Source organism: Heloderma suspectum, chromosome 3 (genome assembly GCF_057233095.1).
Source record: "Heloderma suspectum isolate Gila_16-S chromosome 3, 16-S_ref, whole genome shotgun sequence".
In the NCBI taxonomy this organism is placed as follows: Eukaryota; Metazoa; Chordata; class Lepidosauria; order Squamata; family Helodermatidae; genus Heloderma; species Heloderma suspectum.
This window is the reverse complement of record NC_139460.1, coordinates 7,485,281-7,510,280: the sequence shown is the minus strand read 5'-3', so window position 1 is coordinate 7,510,280 and position 25,000 is coordinate 7,485,281. Positions and strand designations below refer to the sequence as shown.

At 47.0% G+C, this 25,000-nt stretch overlaps 1 protein-coding gene across 2 annotated transcripts in view; it reads left to right on the top strand.

Moving 5' to 3' along the window:
* Positions 1 to 17,342, top strand: part of MAP6 (microtubule associated protein 6) — a 54,564-nt gene extending 37,222 nt beyond the window's left edge. Inside the window, exons 2-4 of one of the 2 annotated variants that reach the window (XM_084842427.1) lie at positions 3,691 to 3,904; positions 5,488 to 5,684; positions 17,138 to 17,342. In XM_084842427.1, the coding sequence (XP_084698553.1) occupies positions 3,691 to 3,904; positions 5,488 to 5,684; positions 17,138 to 17,258 (532 nt within the window). In that variant the 3' untranslated portion in view covers positions 17,259 to 17,342. Of the gene's footprint in view, positions 1 to 3,690; positions 3,905 to 5,487; positions 5,807 to 17,137 lie in introns of those variants that run through there. The other variant, XM_084842428.1, reaches the window with a different exon arrangement.
* The last annotated feature ends 7,658 nt before the right edge of the window (positions 17,343 to 25,000 follow it).

Genomic DNA, 25,000 nt, shown 5'->3' with positions numbered 1-25,000 from the left:
GGCTTCCCACACCTCAGTTAAAGCCACCATGAGGCAGACATCATGAAGCAATTCCTCCCATGGGGCCTTTTCAGTTCAGAAAGTTCAGGCGGCCTGGGAGGCTGCAGAGCAATGGAAAGATGTGTAATAGAGAAAACGCACACAGCACCCTCAGCCACTTCACAGTGATTAGGCAAACTCGAAAACACCACGAAAAGAAATTCAAAATTCTGCCTCAGAAGAGTGGAAGCCTCACCACAGTTGATGCTGTTGCCACCCACAGAAGCAGTGCAACAAACCCAAAACCCTTAGGCAAAAGGAAAGGGCCTGTGCTACAACCCCTGCCGATAGTGGGCCCTATCTGTGAGAAACTGGGAGATATTTTTCCTCCCCTAGGAGAAATTCGGTGAAATTGTCCCCCTAATTTCTCTGCCCACAAATAGGCTGGATAATTTTGAGAGGCCCTTGTGCACAGCTCTAGAAAATAAGGCTTACTGGCTTCCTTATTTATGTAGTTTGGAGGTTCATACCCCACCTTTAAATCAGATGATTCTCAAAGTAGCTTAAATGCAACAGGTTGTAATTATACTGCCCCCCACACACACACACACACACAAACATACTTCGTCAGCCCTTAGTCCAGGAATGCAGAACTGCAGGCCTGTGGGTCAAATCCAGCCCGCCTTGGGTCTCAGTCTGGCTCTCCAGGGTTCCTCAGATGGCCCCACCCTTTTCCCAGGCTACACCCCCTTTCCCACAACCGCCAATCGTCTGGTGATTTCCTGGCTTTTGTGCAGTTTTCTCTCTGTTCTAAAAGGTTGAAAGAAATTTTGAATTTCTTTTCGTGGTGTTTTCGAGTTTGCCTAATAAGTCTCTCCTAAGACTTATTAACTGGCAGTAAAGAGCTTTAAGCTAAAATATGCGGCTGTTTTGGGCATTTTGGATCCTTACGTAGCCAAAACAGCATTGTCCACATGCAAGATGGAAGTATCAGCAGGCTTGGGAGAACCCCAAGGTTTGCAAAAGTACAAACATTTTCAGGGGGATGCCCCCTGTCCCAAACCTTTTCAACAAGGACTGAGCATACACTGTGGGCATGAAATACTGACTGATTGTTGGGGAAACGAAGAGGCAACCATTGTGATGGAATGGCTTTAGGATGGCCATACGTCCTTGTTTACAGAGAGCAGTCCTCTATTTGATGGGCTGCTAGAAGACCCTCCTCTATTTGCAGGCATCCTCAGTTTGTGGGGCTTGGCACCTGAAGGGCAGATTGAACAGGTAGGCACACAGGTCACCTGGTCACGGTCTTCCTATGGGCTTTATGGGCAGTTTACAGAAATTAAAATGCTTAAAAATACAGTATAATGCATGCTGTAAAAACAGATCAGCTACAAATTTATAAACAGAGCAGACACACATATACACACACATATCCAAACAATATCACATGAACTGGTTAAAAACCTATCCTGTGCTGCCAAATGCCTGGGGGTAGAGGAAGATCTTAACCCGGTGCCAAAAAGATAACAACGTTGGCACCAGGTGGGCCTCACTGGGGAGTTCATTCCACAACTGAGGGGCTGCTGCTGAGAAGCCCCTCTCCCTTGTTACCACCCTCCAAGCCTCCCTCAGAGGAGGCACCTGGAGACGGGCCTTAGACAACGAGCATAGTGTATGGGTAGGTTCATTTAAAATATATATAATCATAATAGGCAAATCAGCAGACTTGAAAGTGATAACTGTAAATGATTTAATACGTATGACATGGAACTTAACCCATGTCAGTTACCTGAAGGGAAGATGGAGAAGGGAAGGAACCATGGGAAATGGAAGCTGATCGTTGTATGTCTTGTCCCATCAACTATGCAAGTGGGAAGTAGGGAGGGGGGTTTATTGTTTAAAAACAATCTCAAAATGCTTTTTAGTACACAATAAATAGCAACAACAAAAATAGGGCAACCCACACTAAAGAATTTTTTCTAGGTATGCCCTTGTGACAAAAATAGGGACTGTGAATTACCAAGGAAAGGAGCCTGGAAACAGGTCTGTGGTAAATAGAGACAGTTGGAGCATATGGGATCAATTGGCCCTTCCCTGTCGATTGCCAAAATGGTGGACGCAGAAGGAAGAACAGCAGTTCTGCCCGTACGGTGAAGTGATTAACCGCATGTCAGCTGCCAATGCTTAGTCGTAACCTTTCAGTGAATGCGCAGGCAGAGAGGCCAGATAATTTCCCCCAGATACGCAATTCCACGTCAATACAAACAGAAGCTAGTGATTGATCTGTGCTCCTAGGAGACCGGCAGCCAAAGATTTTGCTGGTTATTCAAAACATCGTCCCTCCGGACTCCACAGTCCTTCCTAGCAACAGCAGATGCTTCCCTACCCCTGTCTGGGGTTTTCCTGGGCCCGCTGCCATCTCCTACCTGCCTCCTTTGTTATTATAGTAGGAACCAAAAGAGTTCTGGGAATGGATGCATGGAGGGAAGCATGCGGGGGGGGGGGGCATCAAATGGTACTGATGGTAGCAGCCATTTTGAGAGCTGCAGTGTTAAGTCAGGTTTGCTTGTGTGACATTTCTAGGCTGGAACTAGGAAATATTATATGACAAGCAAAAAAGCAAAGGTAGCCGCATTGGGCATAAGAATAAGGCCAAAATCCATATTAGGGCAATACCTTTATTAGGCTAACTCAACGGTCACAAAATAGTATGCGGAAAAGTGCTCTCCAGAACTCTTCATCAGGCCAGGTTATATGGCAAACAAAGCAAAGTGTGTGTGTGTGGAGGGGGGGAGTTGTTGGCATTGAGGCCAGAGAACAGGGGTGCAGAAATCAGGCCAAGGGCCAAATCCAGCCTTCCTAGAATCCCCATTTGGCCACTCCCCCTTCTCCTGGCCCCACCTCCTTTCCCCCAACTACCAATCACTTGTTTCCTGGCTTTTGAGCAGTGTTTGTCCCATTCTAAAAGGCTGAAATGCCTCTCCTAAGGCTCAGCTACTGGCAGTAAACGCTAAAATATACTGGTATTTTTAACCCTGCCCCTTTCCCTTGGAATTCGGAATGGAATTCGGGCCTCCAGCTGAAAGATTTGTGTTTAGTCACTGTCTTAAGATGGAATGTGGGAGGAGGTTGGCAGACATTCGCTCTACCAATTGCCACGATGGTTCCAGCGGAACAGGAAGTAAAAGAGCAAAGCACCAAAAAAGTCTGTGGCTTCATTATGTAAAATTTGCAGCAGCAAATATTACACCTTTCTTTAGAACACACACACACACACACCCCCGAAACAGCCACCAGCCTTTTGACTTCTAAATCGGTGGGGGACAAAGCAAGGGAAACAAATACATCACATGGCAGGTTTTAATAGGGGCAGGGGGCTCAAACCATGAGCCTTCACATGCAAATTGGGGTGTTACAAACATCTCCGAATTTTTCCTCTGTGAAATTTTGGAAGACGTGGTTTGTTTATTTTATTTATTTGCCACATGTACTCTTTGGTCCTCTTGTTGGGTGATGCATTTCCTCTTTTTTACCGGCGCACAGCAGCCACCCTACCCTTAAGCTTCCAGGCTCTGCTGCCTGAGCTTCGGGGACCTGATACCCCTGAATGGCAGCAGGCCTGAAGGCAACCCAAGGACCTCCTTCCTTGGGCATTTCCTGCCCATCTTTTTCATTTCCCATTCTCACCAAGCCCTCCCCTTTCCCCAGAAATGAATTTCGACCATGGACGGACATCAAGCCAGTGAAAGCTATCAAGGCCAAGTCTCAGTACAAACCTCCGGAGGAGAAGATGAATCATCAGACAAGCTACAGCACCCAGTTCACGGCAGAGGGCGCGAAGCCTGGGCCGTCGGATAACAAATTCCTGGAGCACAGAAGGATACGCAGCCTCTATAGCGAGCCCTGCAAGGAATCTTCAAAGGTAAGGATGAAGGCAAGGAGGGCAGCGCAGTCCATCTTTGGCACAATTCCCCATTAAAGCAAAATAGAGTATGTTCAGGAAGGAACACATTTAGGCTCTTGCATGAGGGGTTGTGCAAGAGATGTTCCCAGTGGATTGCTTATGTGGGTGGCAAAGAAGCAGGGAAGGGCATCTATTCCAAGCCCCAAGTGATGACCTGTTTTGCACCCCAGCCTCTAAGGGAGCCTTCCCCAATCTGGTGCCCTGCAGATATGTAGGACACGTGTTGGATTTGAAGGTTGCCACATAGATGATTGAGCAGATTTGTTTTCTGTTGCTCCAGAGGGCAGAATCCAAACAAATTACAAGAAAACGGATTTCAGCTAAACATTAGGAAGCACTTCCTGCTAGTACAAGCTGTTTGACAGTGGAACAGGTGACTCTGGGAGGTGGTGGGCTCTCCTCTGTCAGAGGATTTTTAAAGAAGAGGCTGGATGCCCACCCATCAGGAGTATTGCCCTAGCAGATTTCCTGCATAAGCAGGGGGCTGGACTGGGTGATCTTTGAGGTTCTTTCCAACTTGTTGAGTCTATGAGAGCTCTAAGAGGCTTTCAACATGGCTTACAAAAGAATTGGACAATACAATCGCATTCCAGTTAGGATCAGGAACAGAAATGAGGTGGTGTTATATCGGACCAGCATTATTCAGGCAACATTTTCTTCCCGCATCTTTGGGTTTCCCAGGTGTCACCCTTCGGCATCAAGCCTGCTGATGACCTGTGGGTAGTGCTATAGGTTTTGGTAGTGCTATGGGTAGTGCTATGGAAAATGTTCTGATGCCATACAGAGTGATCTAATTCAGTATGTTTATTTTCCTTGCATTTAGGAAACAACAAAGCTTTAAAAAGTAGCCCATATTGATTTTTTTGTCCCAATCCATCACAAGTATTTGACCTGTGATATTTGGGGGGGGGGGGGTCAAAGCACACTTAATGTGATTTAAATGTTATATTATGTAGAAAATTGTATTGAAATACTTACCAAAGTATAAAATGTAAGTGTGAAATACAAGTACTTAAATAGCATGTACTTTGCTTACATTGTTTAAATTTAAGGAAAAACCCAAAGGGACTGAAAACTGTTGACACACTAATGAATGTTAGCAACCCAAAAAGCTGCATGAAATGCTGACAGCCACTCTTCTATAACTTTGAAACTGCCAAACTAGCCTAATATTGCATTTGCAGTTGGCATCCATTTGTTGTTACTAATGAACTGATGAAATGGAAAAAATTCCATTCACTGGGGGAAAAAAACCTGCTCCACATCCCTGCCTCCAGGTCAGGGGAGTGGGGCAAGTCTTCCCTGACAGCAACAGGGAACATCCCAATGAAGAAATATGCAGTGTGTGCTTACAGGGAAGCTGTTAAGAACCAGCTCCCTGTCTGCTTCCTGTACTGATCAGTTTTGAAGCACAGAACCTCCCGATAAATTAACTCCTGCCATCATTTGGCTCTTCCTCTCTAAATTCCATTTTTTCCCCACCTCTCCTTGTGTGTCGCACTTATTCCCCTTTGTGTCGGTGGTTTGTTGGTTGCGTCCAGGTGGAGAAGCCTAGCCCTCAGCCTTCTAAACCAAAAAAGACGACCACAAGCCATAAACCACTGAAAAAGGCCAAAGACAAGCAGACGGCATCCAGCCGGTCATCTAAGAAAAAGACCGCCGAAGGCTCCGGTGCGCCGAATGCCGAGGAGAAGGAGAAAAGTAAAGAGATGAACAATAAATTGGCCGAGGCGAAAGAGTAAATTTCAATGCACTTATTTGCTCTCTCTCTCCCCCCCTTTCCTCCCTCTCTCTCTCTTTCTCTTTCTTTCTTTCTTTCTTTCTTTAAAATAAAGGCCACAAAATTAATTAGAGGCTTCTAATCTGCTTGTCCTCTGATTGTATTAGAAGCTCTTTATGTCTGATTTCCAAGGAGGATTAGAAAGCCTCATTTCAGGGGGTTGGCAGGAGGGCAAGGAAAAGGGATGTGAGACAGGAAAAAGCGCAACAGATTACAGTGGTTTTCAGTTAACGTGCATTAGGGATTTAGGAAAAGGACACAGACAGGCCCTTTGGGAGAGAGAGGGATTCGCTCCTCCCACACACACCTAGGGTAAACAGGTTGAGTTGGGTTTTTTCCCCTTGAAAAGCCCGTGAAAGTTGTTGGACCACAGGCAACCGTGAGACAAAAGCAATGTGTATTCACACACTGGGAAGCAAAATCTCTCTCAAACCACTTTCAGCTCCCTTGAAAACAAATGGATGTCTCCGGCCTATTGTGTTGCCTTCACCAGCCTTGCCCAACCTGGGGCCCTTCAAATGTGTTGGACAACTCCCAGCATCCCCCAGCCAGGGATGCTGGGAGTTTCCGCCCAACTTCTCTGGAGGGCATCAGGTTTGGGAAGGCTGCTTTACCCTACAGAGCTCTAATGAAAAATAACCTACAGTCACGCCATTAAGACTGGGTGTCACTTAAATATGGAAGCACGTATCTTATGGGACAATTCCACATTCACACTTTTGCAAGGGTGAATAGGAGGGCATAACCAGTTTAAAAAGGTGAAGGATCAACCTTCAGGCGTGGTTTGGATAATTGATCCACGATCTGCGTACTTGCTCCCACTTTGAGGGCCCAACAAGATATGATGGTAAATGTGTGTCTGACCCAGATCTACCCCTGCCACTCCTCCATAGTGCCTAGTAGAGCTTACCGCTCATTGTGATTTAATAAGCCCCAGGCAGGCCTCCAGCCTGCACCCGGGAGAGCTACAAATGTGGTGGAGGTTCCGCACCTTGGATAGCTCCTTTAGAATTCTGACTGAAACCCGGAGCAGATTCACCACCCCACTGACATTGGAGCCACCAGCCTTCACTGGGTGAGGGCGTCTATGCAAGCGCATGTCCCCACATGCCCAACTCCTCTAAAGTCCTCTGTATGCAGAGCAGGAATGTCTGCAGTTAGCTTCTAAGTGCATTTGGCTGAATGCATTTCCAAAATCTCCCCACAATCAAGAACCTTCAGAAGGAGGTGTTCCTAAAGATGGAGGGGGGGAGGTTGTACATGCTTACAACCCCCCACAACCGCAGGCCAGGGATAGAATCTACACATTTGCTTCAAACAATTTTCTTAATAAAATGCATGCTTAACATTCTTTCCACAAATATACACAATTTTGCGTACCCTTTCCCCTATTTTACGTATTTTTTTTTTACACATTCTGGGGAGTTGTATCTAGTGTTCGTCTCACTTAACTCCCATTCCTTTCAATAGATCTACTTTAAGTAGGACTAATACTGGGTACAACCCATTGATTCAGAGCTCTGTTGCAACATTCAAGAGAACTGCAAATTTCAACAGATAATTGAGTTTCAGTTCATATACTGATACAAAAGTGCAAAATTCGGTAAGCATGCATTCAGATGTGAAGCAAACGAATTTCTCCATTCCTACTGAAGGCCTTTATACCCAATGTGTGGAAGTCTTGAGAGGAGCCCACGCACGCAGAGACGTTGGGGGCAGGCTTTGCGTGTGCACCCGCACCCTTGCTACAGTTTTCACCCTTGCATGTGTTGGCTGAACGCCTGCGTAAGGCTGCAGTGGGTGGGGAATCTCAGGCCTGGGGGTCAAGTCCTTCCCTCCAAAGGTCCCCCAAAGGTCACTGAGCCAATGTGCCAGTGTGGTGCCACACTGTGCCACACAGAGAGCCAGTGTGGTGTAGTGGCTAGAGTGCTGGACTGGGAGCCGGGAGATCCGGGTTCTAGTCCCCACTCGGCCATGAGGCTCACTGGGTAACTTTGGGCCAGCCACAGACGCTCAGCCCAAGTTACCTTGCAGGGTTGTTGCTGTGAGGATAAAAGGGAGAGGAGGAAGATTATGTACGCCACCGTGGGTTCCTTAAGGAGGAAAAAAGGCTATAAATGTAATAAATAATTCCCCCTTCCCTTGGCCCCAGCTCATTTTCCCCAACCACCAGTCATTTGATGGTTTCCCAGCATGGTTTCTTTCACATTCTGAAAGGTCAAAATGCCTCTCCTAAGGCTGAAGTTACTGGCACTATTTTAAGCTAAAATAGGCTGGGTTTGGTTTGGTTTTGTATTGTATTTTTGACCCCACTCCTTTTGCCTCTGATCCTGCCCCCTTTTGCCTTTGGCCACACCCACCACTGGAATGTGGAAATCAAGTGCTTCTCTGACATTGAATTCGGCCTAAAGGGGCACCACATTTCTCTACCACCACCCCCGATGCTATTGCCAGCCAATGGTGTGGAACCAGGGTGGGGAGTATCATTACAAGAAGTAAGTTCTACTAAGCACAAAAGGGAAGAGGTGGAGACCAGGTACATAGTTACCATGCTGAGTAACAGCCAGACATTTCCTAGATCACATCTAGTTTGAGCCTTCATCTCTTTGGAAACTGGCAGTCTCCTTCTTGCAGGTTTTTGAAATGTCAGATTTTTATTATGACATTCTGGGTTCCCCAAGAAAATACTGTTTTCCAGCCATCAGGTCTGCCTAGCTCAGAATTTCAGAGGCAAAATGTCAAAATGTAGATCAGAAACATAGAAAGATTTTGGTTTTCAGAAGAATATGGCTGAGGATTTCTACCCTGAGTCTCAAAAGGGTACAATCCTATGCATGGTTAGACAGAAAAAAGTCCTACAACTCTGAGGAATGCTGGGAGTTGTAGTACCTTTTTCCTATCTAAACATGCATAGGATTGCGCCCTAAATTGTATTGTCAGAACTCACTTAGGGAGAGTCTTCAGCCAACACCCACTTCATTCATTGCCAACAGCACAGATCTCATTCATTCATGTGGTGGAAGACCTCTCCTCTGCTCTCTGCCACATGCCTAAAAGAACATGACGTGCAGGGCCTCTATATGGCAGCTATATGCATGATCCACCCAATCATCAAAAAGGTGAGGCAAATCCTAGAACCGTGTGTACAGTCCTCTATGTGGAGGCTTCCCCATGTTGTATATTCATGTCCTGCCCTGCCCTCCACCACATCAATGAAATCTCTGCCATTGGCACTGTATGATCCTTGAAGGGGGATCTGCTGAGGACAACTGACCCCAACAAGTGAACTCATGAAGGTGCCCTATGAGATTCAGGTAGAGCTACAACAATAGGGTGGCCAGGTGTCCTACTTTACCAAAGACAGTCCTCTATTTAAAGTCCTTTATTTGAACAGCTGTCCAGACCAAGTCTGGTTTAATGATAAAAAACCATCAGAAGAGAGAGCTGGGCCCTGTATTTGCCCATCAGCAGCTAGTGGACTGAGCAGGCAACACAGGTCACCCGGATGCAGTCTTCCCCACTATGGTGAGATGCATTGACTTTCTATTGAAATTAGAGCAATTATTTCTAAATGTGCATTTATCCATATAAATTAGCATGTGCAAATTCTATGCAAATTTGTGTCCTTTTTTGTCCTTTTTGATGATGCGTAACTGGCCACCCTCTACACCGACCAGTTTGGCATACTCTGAAATTTGGAGAATACCTGTTAGACGCTACCTAGGTGGGTTGTGACAATACAATTTAGCTTGATCACAGAAGTCCCCAAACTTTTTAGGTTCAAAACACACACAGAGAGAGTTTAGTTTGACTTTTTTTCTAGTTCCTCTACAATCCAAATACCACTGACAATAGATACAATAAAAGATTATGCTGGCCAGAGTAAAGCTAGTATATTTAATTGATTTTTGGACCAACATAGCGAATTAGTTTTTAAAATAACACCACCGAAAGGGAAAGACAACTGGGGAGCATCAAAAGGCCGACATTCCAGGCCCCCCGTCACTATGGAGATGTTTCAGAAAGGAGTCCCCAAATTGTTTCTTTTCTTTTTAATGATTATTTCTAGAGTATGAGATTTTCGGAATGTAAAGGATCATTTTGGAGGTAGTTGAGAAATAAGCAGAAATATTTGTTTGCCAGAATGCCATGGGTAGGAGAACATATCTAAAAGACTGGGGGGAGGGGGAGATGTATGATAAAGGGGTAGCAAATGTTCTTGGCTTGACTACTGAATTGAATGCAAAAATTGTAGTGTATTGTGTATGCCGTGTTCTCTATGGCCTGTGCCTGAACGCTTTCGACTATAAAGTATGTGTAATGAATTCTGTGGTGTATTTCCAAGCATAGCTGTATTAGAACTGTAGAGTATGAAGTATAGCCAGGATTGTGTGTATGTATGTAGTGGGTAGGGCAGGGCGGGGTGGGGTGGGGAAAGAGATATGCCTCCAGTGCTCTGGAGGAATTCAGGAATATTTGTCAGGAAGCAGAAGTGTAGAAATAATTGCAAAATGATGCTTTTGTCAACAACAACAACAATGCATGTTTCATGAGAGAACCTCATTGGTTGATCCATAATGCTCATTTGCTATTCAGAATGCTTTGAAAAAGCCGCACGGACAGTGTTCTATTATGCAGATTTGCAGCTCTGAAAGACTCATTGCAGAACATAAAAGATGCCAGTTCTGCCACCCAGAACCATCTCATTAAGTACTGAAGGAGAACCCTGCATGAAAGAGCTGGGCTATGATCCAAAGCAGATAGTTGACATTTTTGAGAGTTTCCCTCCCATTAGCTTAACCACCGCCAATTCATGGAATCCCCACACTTCAAACTTCCCTGGGTCTTGGAGTCTTAAATGCAACCTCATAAGAGCAGGTACGATTGCTACCTTTGAGCAGTCCAATCCACTATAGTGGATTCATTTCCTCATTGCGTCAATATTTCCCCAACTGTCTGAGCAAGGGGGAAAATCCTCTTCTCTGTAACTTTGTGATGCAAAGAAGAGGCTTTTGGGGGAGAGTTGGCTGCAGTAGCTCTTCCAGCCGCTGGCAAGAGACCAAAAAATTAACCATAGGACTGTGTTGTATTACCCATTTGCATGACCTGCCTCTGAGCCTGTACAGAAGTGGGATATGATTCAGGCTGGGTTTGGACATGCAGTAGGACGCGGTGAGAGAGTGGAGGCCTCGCTCTCTGAGAGGAGGGGAGATTTTAATCAAAGTGGTGGTGCAGAAGGAAAGACTTAACCCGTGCATGGGCCCAATCCTTAAATAACACAAATCGGGCACCTTAAATACAGATATGCATCTAATGTATTGGTCTAGTTTGTCCCCGAGTCCCATTAATGGGCGGTACCATGCTTACTTGCCCTTCTGTAGGAAGCTAAGGCACCCCCTACTGGTCCTCTTGGGTTATGGAAGGCACAACAGACCTCTAGCTGCGTTTTCTCTCTGGCTAACACCCAAGTGTCTCTTTTAAATCCAACCATAAAGCGCCCGAAGCCACCTCATTATGTTGGATGCCGACATTATTACTTCAAACAATTCAGGTTTTGTTCTTTTCTTTTCTAAAATCAGATTTGTGTCATGGCAAACGTGTGTAATGTATTTCTTTGCATTCCTTGTACAAAACATTGCTTGCTGGCTGGCTTCCTTCCCCACTTTCCTTTTGGAATATTCCTATGCCTTTTGTCTGCTTGTTTGGTCACATTCACTGTACCTCCTTCTTGTAATGTTACACACACACACCCCCGCGAGATGGTGCTAAAAGTCCTTTCCACAGTTTGTTGATAACCCCATCCCCACCCCACGTGGCTCTGCAAAAAAGAAAAAGAAATAAACACCACAATCACTTGCTTTGCTCACATCTGCAGTGTTTCTGTTGGGAAATATATGGGGGGGGAAAGTGTCCTCCATAAACCCATGTACATTTTTGACACAGGGAATCAAGGTGTTTTGTGGCCTAGGTTCAACCACATATCACCACACACAAAAAAACCCTTCCCCTAAACCACGTTAGAGTTCATCATCTGTCCAGACAGTACCCTCAATTTTGCTGTTTAGTATAATCATGACCAGACCAATATTAATGTATATAACCAATTGATTGTGCCGTGCTTGTGGATTTTGCTTGCTCGAATAGGGGTCACTTTTTATTTTTTTATTTTTTTCCCTGGACAATGATAAATAAACACTGACAACAAATGCTCACGTCCTGGATCTTAATTTTTTTTCAATTATATAAGGCAAAGAAGTGTTATTTCTAATGGTAAGTTCTGTGCGGGGCTGTAGATTCATATGGCAGAAATAATGAGTGAACAGTATAATTTGATAAACCTAAGGCCACATTTGCACATTCATTTTTCATTCCCCACTAGAAAAGAACACACCAGAAGCAAAATAGGCTAAAACTATGACGTTTGGTTCTCTGTAGATGGAATGAGAATGTTAAATGATTTGCAAACCTGAAAGGAGAGCAAAGGAATGACCCAGTTCACTCGTTTCTTGGATTAGGACTCTTTTAATTTCTTGGACTGGATTCTTTAAATTACGGCTGCACACTTTAATTGATAGAGTAATCCACTCACATATGAGTTGGTTAATCTACCGACCATTTTTAAAGCAGAGGGGGCTACAAATTAAAGGCACATTTCTTCATAGTTGGAGGGAGCAATCCTATGGCTGCTAGGCAGCAGCTCCACGGCCATAGGAGAATGACCTCCCCTCACTTCCAAGCTGCCTCAGAGGCAGCACGGAACAGCCCCATCCTATGTGCTTGCAAGAGGAGCGTGGAGCAGCCAAAAAGGGGCGTTCTGGGGCGGGGAGGGCGGAAATGCCTGTACGACACATCCAGTGTGTCGTACAGCAGCCTCCTCCCCTGCGCAGCCCTCCCAGAGCTAGACAGCTGCAATTGGCTGTCTAGCCGAAAATGCAGGGCAGGAGAAGTGCAGAGGGAATGATCCCCTCTGTGCTTCTGCCCTGCATTGGATAGGCGGTTGCCTCCAAGTTCGGAGGCAGCTGCCTATCTGAATACGATTGCGCCCTTAACCTATTTTGCATCTGGTGTGTTCTATTCTAGTGGGAAATGAAAAATAGATGTGCAAAGGTGGTCTTAGGCTTGTCAGATTATACCTCCTTCAGATCTCCAAAGGCACCTATACTGAGGTTTGGACATGTGTAAATTTGTTTACATTTTAATCAGTTAAAAGACAATCAGCTAAAAGTTATTTAAGCAGTTGACAGCCATATTTTAAACACACAGCATGCTGATAAAAGAAGGAGAGTGGACTGGCGGTGCAAATCCCAGCAGCAAGATGGGAGTTAAAGGAAGATCGAGGAATAATATTTTATTTGTATTTATAAAATGTTTGTTGTTTCATCCAATTGGAGCACCTTTGGGTGCTCACAGGAGTAAAACAATCCAATCCACAGTTATAAATAAAAACACACAATGCAGCAAAACAACAAAAGAGCTAAATCAAAACATGCATCCAAGATGAATGGCAAACATTGCCCAGGGAGCATTCATGCAGCCAAGCTGTGATGGCACCTGGATTCAGGCCATCTAAAAGCCAGTTCACACATTGGGTTGGATCCAGACTTAGTCATTCTTCAAGTAGACTTATTGAAATCAGTAGGGCAACTATGACTAACTTGAGCCCCACTGATGGATCTACTCTAAGCATAACTAAGTCCGGATCCAACCCATCATGTTTTCTTAGGTGGACACCCAGTCAGTACCTTGCAACATAAGTTACCTTACAGGGTGGTGATGATATAAGGCTAAAAGCTGCTGCTTAGAGGGAGAGAGATCCAAAGGATAACCCTTAATGTAACATGGGGACAAAGAGCAACTGACTGCCTTGGACCAAGACCAATTTAGGGCACATGCAACAAGTGTGCGGAAAGGGACAAGCAAATGCATCAATGGAAGACATCTGCGCATTTTAAAGATTTCCTCTCCACTTTTCTTTAGAGAAAAACTGGGGGGAAATGACAGTGATTCCGAGCGTGGTGCGAAAGAAAAAGAATAGTACCAACCTGATGAAATTTCTACTTGCAAAGCTGCTGAATTTGAACATCCACAAAAGGCGTCCATTCCTTCGACATTTCCACAGGAAGCTCACAAACAGGACAGGGAAAGTCTCCCCACTTCTCATTTGATGTCTAATACCTGGTACTCTGAGATACGCTGAACGTGAATGTTCTGTTTAGCTGTCATGGCTCATAGAAAAATCAGCGGGCAGTTTGCCTTTCAATAGCTAATAATAAGCCACATTCTCTGTATTTTAGAAATAAATACCCAACCCATCTGGTTGTCCATTTCATGCACCATGAGTGCAACCGTTCATGCCACAAGGGATGTGCCGCTTTTAAGGTGCTGCAGGGCTCTTTGTTTTGGTGCCATCGACTCAAACGCCTACTCCGCCCAAATGTCTTCCCAGTGGCTCTGAAGAACCTAATGTGGCCCAGCCTAACACGTTGGGGTTGGACTCGATGGTCTTGTAGGCCCCTTCCAACCCTACTATTCTACGATTAACATGTACAAAGCAAAGCTGATGTGATATTCATTCGCACGCGTGGATATCGAAAGTTCTCCAGAAGTTGAGATTTCTGGCAAGAGCGATCTGTTCCTCTCCCAGCTGAGCAGGGAAGGAGAGGGGAGAGAGAGCATGGCAGAAAGAGAGAGAAAGGGGGTGGTCCCACCCATGTTTAGCGCGGGCCCTGCCAAACACTAGCGTGCAGCCCCTTGACAGATTACCCCTGAGGGCATGTGGCCCTTGACAGAAAAAAGGTTGCCCACCCCTGGTCTATATGTTACAGGCTGATAAATGAAATGTTACAGGCCAACTTACTGTGCAGTTCGTTTGCACACTGTTCCTTCTGAAACCCCGAACCCAGCAGCACCCATAATTGGGGAAGGGCTGTTTGTTTAAAGATCAAATTAGGAGACTTGGGGCCAAACTACATAATATGTGGGAGATGGGGGATTTTTTCTCCTGCTGTATTTTTCTTCTAAAAGCAGCACAGGAGCTACATTAACTCTTTTCCCAACCGCACTTACTCACCCACCCTTGAACTGTTATTAGAATCCATAATATAGGTCCCTCTACTTTTTCCTCTCGGAAGCTAATAACAGGTTTGGGTGGGGTGGGGGTTTATGCACTGAGAAATCAGCATGGGGAGAAAGTTAAATGCTGCTCCTCTGCATTGCAGCCCTAATCCAAATTGCTTCCCACCCTCTACACACATGCGCGTGCACACACACACATGGTTTAGGAGAAGAAAAATACAAGGGGAGATCCTGTCACTGATCTTTGAGGGTTCCACCCTTAAAGGTGACTTAGAGATCATTTTAGATAGATGTGCAGTTTGGCTCTAAATTGACACTCTCAATTTGAATTTTTGCAAACAACTTTAAATTAGGAGAATATTCCCACCACCCCACCCCCGGAAATTGTTTCAGTACAAACAGTTCCATACATGTTGCCACAAAGATGTAAATGATTGATCATGAAGACCCTGGATTAGGGCGGCCACTTATGCGTTGCCCCAAAAGAAGAAACACATTACCAAAGAAGAGGACACCAATTTGCATATGTTAATTTATATGTATAATGCAAATGTAGAAATAATTACTATACTGTAAATAGAAACGTAATGCATCTCACCATAGCGAGGAAGGCTGACCAGGTGAGCTGTGCGCCTGCTCCCTCTGCAGTCCAGGTGCTAAACTTGGTGGGCAACATCAAGGCCCCGGCCTGCTCTCCCTTCTTCGGCTTCACACTCGACATGGACTGGGCAGCCCATCAAATAGAAAGCTGTCCTTGATGGCTTTTTAGCAGATAAGGTGGTATATAAATGTTAATAATAAATAGAGGCCTGTCCTCTGTGAAATAGGACACCTGGCCACCCCGGATCTGAAGGAAAAAGTTAAATACATTTTGGAGGAAATGATAATCCAACTTAGCCAGGTTCTGGTCCACATCTTGCCCTGTGCTTACCTCTCTTAGGCATCATGAAACCCTAGGAGCTGAACCTAGACTTAAAGATGTGTGAAAGAATGGACATGGCTACTAACACACACACAAAACCCTGATTATCTCTGATACACTTGGTGAAACCAAGAGAATCCTTTTGGGAAAAACTTTGCAAATAAGGCAGAATCAGCGCTTCCTGCCATCTCTGTTTTTTAAATCCTGAAGTCCGTCTTCATCTCAGGCCATCTGAATTTTCTGGACACTGCAGCGCGATACGCCTATGTGATGCATAGCAGATTGAACAGCTCTCGTGGTGACACAGCATGTGCCAGCATCCGTTGCCTGCTTTAAAGGAAGTTGACTGCCAAGATGTCATTTTGCATACGTTCAAAATCGGGTGGAATTTCAAAATGTGGATGTCGAGGAGTTGCAACTTCAGAACAGAGACAAGGAATTTTGCCCACCCACCAGAAAGCATTCAGTTCAGTTCAGCATTGGCATGCAGAAAATCTGTGAAGGAACCACTGTCTCTCAAAAGGAAAAGGCCCAAAATATAATACACATCAACACCATGGGAATAAGTGACTGTTGGGAGCAGTGTTATCTGAGTTTCAAGAATCAAACAGAAACAACAACTCTGCTTTTGGGCTGTAAAATTATCATCGGCAGTTTGCGCACCGAGACACACATAGACATGAGCCAAAACCTGAAATCCAGGCCCAGAACCAAATATATACTTTAAAAAGCTCATTCCTGAGTTCAGAATGTATATCTGTACAAGCAATTCTGCAGTTCAATCATCCACGTGATCATTTTTCTTCTTTCCCATCCCAGTTCAATGAAATTTCAGGGCAGCATTGGCCATGCTGGCTGGGGGATATGGGAGTTGTAGTCTTGATATATCTGAAGGGCTAGAAGTTGAGCAAGGCTGCTTTAGGGTCTCATGCTACAACCAAACACTTCTACTTATGTCCCACCAATTTCAACATGACCCCAACACACACAACTGGGGGAGGACACTTGTCCAATTTGGGGGGGGGGGGTGTTTAGTTGAGATTTCTTTTTGTGCATTTTCTACGCAAGGTGATAATCAATTGGTAAGTGCATTTAATAGGTTGAATGGCCTCTAGGGATCTTGAACTTTCTGGCATGAGCTCTGGGACACAGAGAGTTCAAGATGTAGCAAAACCAGATTTATTTATTTTTTAAAAAACAAACTAGTAGCATTCTTTTAAAGCAGCCTTTGAGAGCAGGATCAACCCAACACATTGTTCCTGTGGCTTCTCAGTTGAGCACCTCACAAAACCAACCTATTGCATGATGTGATTCCATGCTAAGCATATATCTCACTGCTGCTATGTGCAAAGGAATAGGGTTTGGGTTTTTTTTTTTCAGTCTTGTAGAATGATGACCTCTTTTCTGCTTGCAGGACCCCTGAAAAAACCACCGGTGCTACAGCCAAGGAACCAAGTTCCTTAGGACAGGACCAACCAACAGAAGTGAAGCCTCTGCCCTCCATCCCTGAGGAAGCAGCTGGGACAAGCATGTAGCCTGCATGAAACTTGTAAAGACTTATCTGACTAAGATATATTCAAAACATCAATAAACTGGTGCTGGATCCTTTGTGGTCTCTGAAATGGTGTATAGAATTCTATGTGGATTCACGGTATCAAGTTATTTCCGCAGTTCATTTGATAACAGTAGAGGGGTTCAAACGAACACCCAGCATGGCTTGAGGGAAGAGTGGGGTCGCACCCTCTAGCCCAGGGGTTCAGAACCTCAGGCCCATGGGCCAAACACAGAACTCCCAGTCTCCAAGGTCTGCCCCAATTTGAAGCTTTCCTGGCTTTTGTGCAGTTTGTCCCCGCATTCTAAACAGTTGAAATGCCTCTTACTGATAGAGCTTTAAGCAAAAATATGCTGGTGATTTGACCCTGCCCCCTTTGCCCTCAGCCCCACCTACCACTGGAATACAGTCCCTGAGAGCTTGTCCAAAATTGAATTCAGCTCTCAGGCTGAAAGAGGTTCAACACCCCTGCGCTTGCCACACCCACCCACCGCGTGTTCAACAAGCCAGAAAGTGGGCTCCACATGCGTACCAATATATGCACACAGAGCAGCTCCCTGGAACTAGGGATAGACAAACTCGCCACTGCTCATCCCTCTCACCAGACCCCCGCCAGCTGCCCGACCCTGTTCACTGCATGCAGCAAGCCGCCCGCAGGCACTCAGTGAGCAGTGCCCTGGCAGCTGCCATTTTGCACAAAACGAGAGCAGCCGGAGTCCCTGTTGCTGCCCACGAAGCCCGTGTTCCCTTCTCCTTGCAAAGAGAGAACGAAGGGCTGGCCGGTGGCATGGGACTCCTGTCCCCGCCGCCTCTCAAGCCCTCACGGTCTCCTTGTGAGGAAGAAGACTGCAAGGGCTTGAGAGGTGGCACGGGCAGGAGTCCTGTCACCATGTGCCAACCCCTCATTCTCTCCTTGCAAGGAGACCACAAGTGATTGGCGGGCAGCAGAAAAGCATGAGCTTGCCTGACTTGCCGGCACGTGCGAGATCAGGCTGGCTTGAGGGTCCGCGAGCTAGTGCCTGGGGGACTGAGCTGGTAGTAATCCACCAAGCTTCAAGACCCAACCAGATGCCCACACCATCCCTACCTGAAACAGGAGGAATTCTGGGTCAGTCAGGAACCCACCTCTGCACTGCTTCAAATTGTGGGTTCATTCATTTGTTTCATTTATTGCAATTCTATACTGCCCAATAGCCAAAGCTCTCTTGACAGTTAACAAAAACTAGCAACCTTAAAATACACGTTGATACACCATATAAAAACCATTTACATACAAACAGACAACACACACACACATCTGTTGATGCCCTGTGCTGTAGCTTGGGTTGCAGGGTTCTGCTATGGTCCAATCTTGAACAGAGGTCTGAATAGGTCAGGTTTTACAAGGGCACCAGACAGGAATAAGTCAGCACCACAGAAAGCTCCAAGTAAGGCTGGGGCTGGAAGCCAGACAGCATTGCCTTTATGTTGCTCCAACAAGGAGCAGAGCAAGACTGAGCCTTCAATAAGAGCTTGATTGCATTTAGGCTGGTAGGCTCTGCCTCCTTACTGACTGAAGCTTGGTCTCTTAAAGGGGCCTGGTCTGTTTTAGCAATCTCAGGCTGCAATGACATGGGAGTGGCTGTGGCATGATGGTTTCCTCATGGCCTGAGTCCTCAGAGTCTGAGGATGGAAAATGAAACCTCCTCTGGATGCAGGGGATCTGACCCCTGGGGTCTTTCTGGAGAACTGGGTCCCAGAGAGGTGCAACCCTCATGACGCCTTTCCCCAAACCATTAATTCTGGAACCTCTTCCTCTCAGGACGAGAGGTCAGGATCTTCTAAGGCTGAGAGTTCAGGGTCCTGGTGCATGACACCTTTACGTGGAGGAGCTCTACTTGCACACATCAGCACACACTAGAGCCACATCTCATACACATCAAGCATGTGGCTGTCAGGGGGCATGTCAGTGGTGGCAGGGGGCATTTAAACATACAGGGGTAGTAATAAGATTGAGTTTCTCAGTGGGTGCTGGAGCAAGAAATTAGGGCCACGATCCAAACATCTTCCAGCTTCCAAACCTGTGTCTGGGCTGTACCATATGCAAGTAGGGGTAGGGGCTCACAATGGGCGCCTGTTTGAAAATTCTCTCCACGTAGAAAATTATGATGTCAGGTAGATGAGTACTAGCTTAGCCGTCTCCCTGCTAGTTTTCTATATGCAGGGATTATTATTTTTATTTTTTTCATATGGAGGAGCATTCAGCCACATGAGCATTTGCCTACAGCCCAAAGTGGTACAGCCCAGATACAGGTTTACCACTGTAGTGAGAACACAGCTTTTCAAGACCAGCCTTTGGGGTGAGGGGGGGAGGAATCAAAGAGTAGTGGGGCTGGAACTGGAGATGCCAGGAATGTAATAGGAGACCCTGCACAGGCAAAGCAAGGGCTGTACTGCTGAGCCACAGACCTCCCACAAAACGCACCCAGGTTGACTTTCAGACGCTCAGAAGGGCCGTCAGTCAGTGGTGGCGCACATGTTTGAAAACCAGTTTAGTTGAGAGCCTCTAAGCCAGAGGTGGGCCACCTAAGGCCCTCCAAATGCTGTTGGGCTGTGACTCCTATCATCACCAACCATTGGCGATGCTGTCTGAGGCTGATGGGATTTGGAGTCCAACAACATTCACTTTCACAAGATGTACGTTGGCCAGCAGTTTAGATGGCTTTAAAAGGGGGTTAGACAAATTCCTGGAGGAGAAGCCATCCATGGCTACGAGTCCTGCTGACTATATGCTACCACCAGTATCAGAGGCAGTGAGCCTATGTACACCAGTTGCTGGGGAACATGGGCGGGAGGGTGCTGTTGTGCTCATGCCCTGCTTGTGGGTTTCCTGTGGACAGCTGGGTGGCCACTGTGTGAACAGAATGCTGGACTAGAGGGACCCTGGCCTGATCCAGCAGGGCTCTTCATATGTTAACATTTGGAGGGCCTCAGGCAGTGGAGGCCGGTTACTCCGATGTCAATGGGGCGGTGAATCTGCTCCAGGCTTCAGTCAGAACTCTAAAGGAGCTATTTAAGGTGCTTCACGAAGCTCTTTTAGAGTTCTGACTGGATCCCAGAAAGGGTTCACCACCCCACTGACATCGGAGCCACCAGCCTCCACTGGCCTCAGGTTCTCCATCCCTGCCCTGAGCATGGACACCCAAAATCTTGAGGCGTCTCTCAAGGGGGGCATATTTATTAAACACACACACACCCTAGCCTGATCTTTGAGCATTTGACTGTGGTCCCCGTCTCTTTGTGCCTCTCGCTCTCCCGCAATTCCCTTCCCTTCCTTGGCGACAGTTCCGTTCCCTTTACTGTCCCATCCCAAACCATGCGTTAGTCATAGATCTATCCCCACTTAACATTAGTATTTATGCCCGGGAGACTTTCCCATGTAGTAACCAGCCATCAGCCTCCTCGACATATTTGGGTCACAGTCAGGGTTTCTCCATCTCAGCTTTTTTTTTTAATGAAATAAAATAATCATCCATTTTTAATGAGCGATGCATTATTGAAGCAGAGTCATCAATGATGTATAACCACATCAGCACCTCAGAGATGAATGGCTTTCTGCGTCGTCTTGCGGAAATGAAATGGGGAAGGGGTCTCAGATCTGGCTCTTTTGTTTAAATTTCGAAGGACGGCGTTCTAGATCTAGATCTGTAACATCAGTAACAGAGCTGTGTTTTCAATTTTTTAAAAATCGGAGCCAGTTTAGGATTACACTAGATATGGTACGGGCTGTAGTCAAACTGATCTGGAGGGTACCTGGTGAGTGAAGTCTGCACTAGGACAAGCCACTTCCTCTCTGATGCTGTTCATCGCTCTGAGAATTAGGTTAGATGTATCGTACAGTTGTGCCACGTAAGTGCAAAATTTGGGACTGATTATTTTCTCATTTCTGTAATATCTTCCCCCTATAGTCAGTGGTGTAGTGGAGGCAGGATTCACAGGGACAAAGCACCAGTACTTTTTGATTAGCAGGGACACTGATATTATCTGACCCCTGCCCGCAGAATTCCCCGTTTCCTCTGGATTTAGCTGCAATCCTTGCATTGAGGTGGGGGGATGAATTTTCCCAACAATAACACATTATCCCCAGTGGAGACTGGTGGCTCTGATTTCGGTGGGGCTGTGATTCCATTCTGGGTTTCAGTCTGAACTAACCAGCACTCTAAATGAGCTATCCAAGGCATTGAGCCCATTTTGGGGGTAATGTTCAGCACCTTGGATAGCTCCTTTAGAGTTCTGTCTGGTTCTGACTAAATCCCAGACTGGATTCACAGCCCCACTGAAATCGAAGACGTCAGCCTCCACTGATTATCCCTTTTACCGTAAAGTATTTGGGGGTGGCTTGTCTTTAATGGGCGATTAAGGCCATTGGCTTTACAAAAGACCTGCTTCTGGTGGAGATGACATCTCCTAGAACTGCTGTGCTGATACAGATCAACGCAGCTGCCTGCAATTTTGGTTTCTCCTTGGGCACGTGGCTAGGGGGTTGTCATGATGAGCCCCTGCACTTCAAAATTTGCCACTATGCTGCTGCCAATGGTACAGTTTATTTCCATATATAACCAATCTGCCTTACATACCGAGTCAGAGGGATGGTGCATAATTTGGGGGATTCACTGCCATGCAAGATGCTGTGATGACCCTGAGCTTCCGTGGCTTTAAGAGGGATAGATCCCTCCACAAAGACATGGACAAGAGGATCTGCCAGGGGCTACTAGCCATGATGACTCTATGGAACTTCCATGCTCCGAGACAGGACTCCCTCTCCATGCCAATCAATGGCAGGGCAGCAACCATGGGAGACCGGTCCTGCCTTCATGTCCGGCCTGCGCACTTCCCAAACACATCTGGCTGGCCACTGTGCCCAGCAGGAAGCTGGACTAGATGGACATTTGGTCAGATCCAACAGGGCTCTTTCTTCTAATGGTTGGTCTCAGCGCTGGCTCCTGGTTTTGGAGGAGCCTTGGGCAAGACATCCTCCTCCCTCCGCCCCCGTGAGACTGCCTTCTCACCAGCTGCTATTGCTCCTCGTCCTCTAGGGCTGTGCACCGCTTCGGTCCAAATCCTGAATTCCGAAGTGAATTGGGGTGATTTGGACCTCTTCAGCCCAAATCCAAAGCAGGTCTGGAGCGGTCCGAAGCAGGTCGGAGAGATGCCTGTCTGAGCAAATGTAACAACTTGCTAGAGAAGGGGGGGGGAGTTGGGAGGGGGGAACTGAGCCTTGGAAAGTGACATCTCTGGGTGCTAATAGAGCTGAACTTTTAACCCAGCAGTTTGTTTCCTTGCTTTGTCGTGTTTGTTCTTTGGCTCCTGAATCAGGAGATTCGAGTTAGCCTGGGGGGGGGGGGTGCACAGCCCTATCTTCCTCAGCATTGCTTCCTCAGCATTCCTCAACCACTGGCTTGCTGGACAGGCAGAGGGCCCGGGAGCAAGCGGGCCGAGGCATCTCCTGCTCCTCCTCCTCACCGCCGCCGTTGCCTGGGCCAGAGCGAGAGGCCGGGGAACACGCAAGTTGCCGTGCGGAAGAGGGGGAGCAACTCCAAGGAGCATTTGCCAGTGGGCCCCTGCTGGGGGGTGGGCCCTGGGCAGGTGCCCGACCAGGCCTACCCTTGGCGCCGGCCCTGGCTTATCTAGCCCAGGACGTTCACGCCCCTCCATGGCACCTGCGCTGGGGGAGGCCGAACTGCTCACTCTCCGAGGCGGGCACTGCGCTTTCTGCAGAGAGCACAGAAGAACGTGGCTCCCTAAGCATCCTGTCAGTGTGGGGGGGGGGAGTGGCTGTGGTGGCGGAAGTGTCACCTCCATAACCAGCGTGGCCTTGTTCCCGTAATTCATCTGTCATCCTGCGTGCTTATCTTAAATGGCACGATTGCTTTCCCGGCAGGCCTTCGCCGGGGCAGCAGCTGACACACCCTCGTTACTACACCGCGACCCCCAGCCGTTTGACACGGCTCACAGAGCGAGGAGGACAACCACAGCGGCAGAATGATGGACTGCACTGTGCAGAATGCCAGTGGGAGACCGTGCATTGGAACAACGCCCCGCCCCCAGCACCCCAAACCACTGCTGCGAGGGCTGCCAGGTCCAGAGCTGGGGAAAATTCATATACCTCTGCATTCCCGATGCAGCAGGGAGAAAGCAGCGGGCTTCTCTTGCCTGTTTGCTCCCCGGCACGGTCATCCACCTCTCCCCTAACTGTGGCGCGGCATACCTGGAGCCCTGGGCAATTTCTCCAGGTTGGGGAGGGTGTAGATGACCAGGGAAGGAACGGGCAGGAGAAGCCACATTCATCTCGTCTCCTGTCGCTTCAAGAGATTTACAGGAATGGGGATGTTCTCCAGCTTTGGCATAGTACAAGGCAGGTTCCTGTGTTTCTTAGTCAGGCCACTGAGCTGTCTAGCAGAACCGCCGGCACCAGGGGCAGGCCAAACACAGCCTGCAGCTCCTCTACTTCTGCAGCCCCTGCCACACCCACTGCCGCCCTCGCTGTGCCAACAATTGCGGTGATATGAAAGTGGCGAATTATAGATATACTGCTCATTGGAAGGACAGATGCTGAAGCTGAAGCTCAAATATTTTGGCCACCTAATGCGAAGAGAAAACTCCCTGGAAAAAACCCTGATGCTGGGAAAGACTGAAGGCAAAAGGAGAAGGGGACGGCAGAGGATGAGATAGATGGCTAGATCGCATCACGGATGCAATGAATATGGACTTGAGCACGCTCCGGGAGAGAGCGCAGGACAGGAAGGCCTGGCGTGCTGTAGTCCATGGGGTCACGAAGAGTCAGACGCGACTGAACGACTGAACAACAAATAGGTTTGCAGTTGAAATTCTGCAGCATACCACTACGGAGCTTAACAAAGGCCACATTTCGCTAGTTTTCACCATCTTTCTAAGGCTCTCTAGCAGTTCGGCCCTGAATTTCAGTGGCAAAATGCCCTTTTATTTTGCCAGCGGTACAGTGGCAGCAGAAGTGTGGCCCACAGGAGTGGGGGTCTGGAAATTGGCCCCTCAGACCACCCAAAGTTGCCTGCTCCATCTGATTGGTAGCAGCTCTCCAGGGGTTCAGACCAGAAGTCTTTGCCAGCCTACCTGCAGACGCCAGGGACTGAACCTGGGGCGTTCTGCATACAAAGCAGGGGCTCTACCACTGAGCCAGGGCCCTTCCTGTAGGCCCAGGGACTGGCAGCTCTAGCTGTGACCCATGCACACATCATCTGAACACAACACAAAGCAGTATGCGTCTTGCTTCAGGCTTTTCTTTAGCTGTATGCAAATTTATGTGAACTTAATCAATAGATTAATCTAATAACAACTGCTCATAATGCTTGGGCGAACGACTACATTTTGCCCTGCACAAATGCTATCTCCCTAGACAGGGCAGGACGAGGAGGAAATTGCATTTTCCCAGCTAATGTCATATTGTGGCTCAAATTCTGGGAAAATGCAATATCCCTGCAGCAGACTAAAGACATCCGGATCTCCTGCAACAAAACAACGACCAATTGAATACGTATTGCAATAAAAGCCCTTGACCAGAAACACCTAGGACCAGAGAGAGAGAATAGCTACAGAGACAGAGAATGCGTGTTTCTGCCTGCAGGGTGGCTTTTGTTTTATTTTAAGAACAGTTATATAAAAAATAAGTGCTGGGTTACTTTGAGTGACTGGTGTACATTGATGTCTCTC